We start from the raw sequence: 4521 nt of genomic DNA, 5'->3' as shown, positions 1-4521 counted from the left end.
GGCGGCGGGGCCGGCCGGGGCCCCCCCGGGCACGCCGGGGTCTGGGGTGCTCTTCTTCCTCACCCTGGCGTACAGGCTGCCGTCGACGGGGCCCTGCGTGTGCAGCACTGTGGGAGAGAGCGGACGGCTGTCAGTGAGGGGGGCTCTGACCGGGGAACCTCCAGCCCACAGAGCAGGTCCCGGCGGAGCCTTAACCGGGCCCCCCGCTCTGCACGCGAGCACTAACAGGAGGCGTCTGCAGTCGGCGGCGGCCAGCTCTGCACATCCTGCCCGGGGCTCAGGGCCAGTCACCTGGGGAACCCCGGGGTCCCCCGTGGAGCCACTCGCCTTGATGGCTCACTGTTACTTTCACCCTCGGTTTGAATGCTGAGCTCAGCTCAACTCAGCTCAAAAATCCCCACTGGTCAAGAACGGACCGGGCGCCAGAAAGCCTGCCTGCACACACCTGCCAGCGCCTCCCAAGCCTCTGCTCAGGCTCGGGCCACGCGCCACATCCTCGTCAGCCAGAACATCTGCTCCCCGAACCCGCCGTCCCCTCCACACTCAGACCCGCTAAGCCCTAAGCACGTCACGCGCTGGACAAGTAGGGCGGGCACTGGCCTTGGGCCTCCCATGGTACAGCATCCTCGGGCCGAGGGGGGGGTCCCAATGACTGTGCAGGACTCGGGAACATTCGCGTGCTGATTCCCACACCCCAGGACGGTCACACGAAAATGAGGCCTCGGATGTGGGCAGGAAGTGGGGGCCTCTACTACTGTCATCATTATGGCTGCCCACTGTGGACGGGCAGGTGCCCACGGCCTGGGTCCTGGGGGCGCTGGGGAGGCTCCCAGCAGCCCCGGAAGCTGGCCGTCAGCACCTCCCTCCTCTCTGTCCTCCCGGGTGACCAGGACAGGGGCCTGTGGAGGGCGTGGCCCACGCTCTTGGGGCCTCAGGGCAGCCGTGTCCTGGCGTTGGACCTGGAGCTGCCCAGGAGCGAGCTGCTATACTGCTAGGCTGCCGGGCTGTGGTCGGCGGCTCCTGCGACTTTCGGGACAGAGACCGGGGGGCACCTGGGGTTCTGTGCTGTGAGCACACGTGACCCCAGCTTCTTACTGCAAATGCGCCCGAGGAAGCAGAGGAAAGCGATGGGGTGGAAGTTCGGGGTACAGCGGGCCTGGAACCCCAGCTTCCCTCGCCCTGCAGCTGAACCTGGCGGGAGGGCTGGGGACGAAGGACCCACAGAGCACGGGAGCCAGACAGCTGTGACCAGCTTCTAAGGAAGGGCAGGTGCTGAGTTCAGCCTGGAGTGACAGCGGCAGCGGGTCGGTGACAGCTGGCGTCGCTGGACACCCCTGCAGGGCAGGCACCTGGCACGTTTCCTCCAGCAGTCAGGGCACGACCCACATGGCAGGCAGGGCTGTCCCGTCTCACAGGTGAAGGTGGTTCCTGGATGGTCGGTCACTTGCCCGAGGCCAGGAGCTGCTGGGAGCCCAAAGCCCTGCGCCTGCCACCCGCCTGCCCAGGGAGCACTGGCCGCTCGCCCGTGACACCGCACGGCCCGGCAGCAAGACCAGGGCCTGGAGCTCCACGAGCCAACGCCAGGGCACCCAGGGACGAGGCTCAGAATTACGAGGCTCACGCAGGTGCCACCCAACGTGACTGCACAAACTGTCACTGCATGTGACTCACTCGGCCACGGGCTGTCGGGCCCATCAGAACAGCCGCTGGAGAAGCAGGGCCTGGGGCTCAGGCAGGCGTTGGCCTGGCCCCCAGTGTGTGCCCGCCAGCCCTGCACACCCAGCTGTGAGGCGAGGGTGCAGGGGGTCCACGTGGAGGTCTGAGCGGCACGTGGAGGGGTGTCCACAGCCCTGCGGAGACACTGTTTAGCTGGATTCTGCTGGGATCCCGTCTTTGGGAGACCCAAGTATCCCGAGACCTGGCAGCTTGGGGCTGTCCCTTCCACTTACGGGGCGAGAGGTGAAGGCAGGCGGCTCTGGCTGCCAGTCCTGCTCTGTGAGAGCCACAGGCTAACCACGAGGGGCCCGAGTCGGGCCACGCCAGGCCCGGGCGGGCGGCCGGCCACAGGGTGGACCACAGGGCCCCACAGCCCAATGTGTGTGTGTGTGTGTGTGTGTGTGTGTGTGTGTGTGTGTGTGCGCTCACACATACATGTGCATGCATCCGTGTGTGTGCATGCGCACACATGCTGAGTGTCTGTGTGCGCGCGGGCACACGTGTGTGCATGTGTGCACATGTGTGCGCACGTGTGTATGCGTCCATGTGTACGCACGTGTGCATGTTTGTGAGTGCACACATGTGTGCGTGCCCGTGTGCAGAAGGCAGAATCCATGCGGCAAGGACCGGGCACACACAACTTCCACGTTCTTCGAACTGGCAAGACAACTCAGAACCAGAACGGAAGCCGAGAGCGAGCTGCACAGGACTCTGATCTTAGCTGGGATGCAGCCCCAGAGTGCCCGTCACCACGAGGGCCAGCGCGAACGCCAGGAGTAGGCTGGCATCCTGCCGGGGACCGGTGGGTGACCCTGCTCTTTAAAACAATGATGAGCGTGTGGAACACGGCCGTCCCCTCCGGGCGGTCACTGGCTCGAGTGTGAGCATTTAGCACACGGAGCACCAAAGACCCACGCCATGGACACCCACGCCACCCGTGCCCTGTGGTCGAGGACGGGAAGTCGGCCGCGGGACGGGGAGGAGGGCTGAGGACTGGCTGCTGTCCCCCGCATTCGCTGACGGCTCAGGCCGATGTCCCAGGGGCAGGGAGGGCAGGGCCAGGTGCTGTCTGCACACGCTGTCTGGGCGCACGGTGGGGGGCCGGGGGGAGCAGACGCCTGGCACACAGCTGTCCTGCTGCCAGCTGAGGGGGCCGCCCCTAGCTCACGCGCACAGCTGCACAGCTGCAGGGGTGGCCAGGGCAGGCCCCCCGCCTGTAAGCCGCTCCTCCACGGGCAGGACGGTGACCTGGCCCACGCCAGGCTGCTGTCCTGTGTGCCGGGCCCCATGTGAAGGCTGCAGGTGACGGCAGGCGGGGGGCACACGCTGCCCACCCCCTGGAACACACAACATGAGTCCACGAGCTGTGTGAGGCCCCCAAGGCCTAGAGACACCCTTAGGGACAGCCCATTTCGCCGGTGGCAGCGTGCCCCTGTGACGGTCCAGGTCGGAGTGACGCAGAAAGTCATTTCACAGAACAGACACAGCCCATGCTCCACCTGCGGCCCTGCCACTGCCCCAGCCCCCAGCCCCCTGGGGCAGGGAGGGTGAGGCCAGGGGTGATGCAGGCTGCACAGCGGGCGCGGACGAGGACCGAGCTCTGGAAGGCGGGGTCGGAGCCTCATCTGCCCGGGCATCTCTTACGTAGACGACACGTTTAACTAGGTGCCTCCGCCTCCAAGGGACGCGGGGCAGTTTGCACAGATCCTCCCCGTGCAGATGGGGACGCTGATCCCCAGACAGGAGGTAGACGGAAGCGACAGCCCACACCCACAGCTTCTCAGCGGTGGCCGCGGCGGGAGAGCCTGTGTCCCAGCACAGGACGCTCCCCAGTGGCCTCTGCATCCCTTTCCCCTCCCCCGCCCACTTCCGCCGACCAGAACCGAGGCCCCTTCCAGAGGATCCCGGATGCCCTGCGGCTACTGAGCAACTGGACACACAGACACAGCCCTGGCCACACACCAGGAGGGGCAGCTTCTGGGAAAGAGCTGGGAGGAACACACACAGGACAGTCTCGCCTCATTAAAGGGCAGTGACCGCAGCAACAGGCCCCCCACCCTGGCCACCGGTGACCATTCCTGACACCCAACCCGCTTCTGAAGCGGGCTTTCTCACAGGGAGGGGGAGAGACTCTCAGAAACACTGCCAAAGTAATCTAAAAAAATGAGGAAGGCCAAAAAAAGAGACGAGAATATTCCTTCCCATCATGACCGAACACGGATCACCAACGCCCGCCTGCGCTCACAGGTGTGTGCACACAGGTGGGTGAAGGACCCGCCAGAGGGAGGTGCTCCTTCGAAGTGCCAACCACTAGGCCACCAGCGGTACCAATGACACCTTCAGCTGTCTCTCAGCCCTGCTGCCAACAAAAACGAGCTCACAACAAAGGTGGGACAATCCCGCGGGTTCACCAAGCCATCTGGAACCTTCCTTTCCTGCATCCTGAACCCACGAACTCTCTGTTCTACCCTCATGACAGATTTGCTTGAAAAGCAACTTGTCACTTTGAAGGAGGCACAGTGCACTCCCCGCAAGTCTTCTGTGGAGAAAACAGAAAACGTGTCTCCAGGAACCGTCACCAGTGCTTACTCGGCCCGTGCCAGGGACAGCCAGCTTGGGGACAGGGACAGCAGAGAGAGGGAGGGGAGGCAGGTGCATGTCCCCGGCACCCCATGGGGAGGTGGGAAGGGGGAGAACAGGATGAGAGGGCTGGTGCTCTGAAGACGAGGCTCCCTCCCTCCAGCACCTGCCATGGGCCCGGCACCGTGACACCCAGGGGTGGGAGTCGCTGGCTTCCCCAAGTGG

The 4521-nt window shown here is 65.0% G+C and overlaps 1 protein-coding gene across 1 annotated transcript in view; it reads right to left on the bottom strand.

The window, feature by feature from the left end:
- LOC105309328 (tensin-3) overlaps positions 1–4521 on the bottom strand; it is a 57938-nt gene that overhangs the window by 32310 nt on the left and 21107 nt on the right. The window contains exon 8 of the mRNA XM_023526142.1: positions 7–107. Coding sequence (XP_023381910.1) covers positions 7–107 — 101 coding nt within the window. The remainder of the gene's footprint in view (positions 1–6; positions 108–4521) is intronic.

The sequence above is a fragment of the Pteropus vampyrus genome, unplaced genomic scaffold, assembly GCF_000151845.1.
Source record: "Pteropus vampyrus isolate Shadow unplaced genomic scaffold, Pvam_2.0 Scaffold717, whole genome shotgun sequence".
Taxonomy (NCBI): Eukaryota; Metazoa; Chordata; class Mammalia; order Chiroptera; family Pteropodidae; genus Pteropus; species Pteropus vampyrus.
Note: the sequence above shows the minus strand (reverse complement) of the source record. Positions and strands in the feature narration are given on the sequence as shown.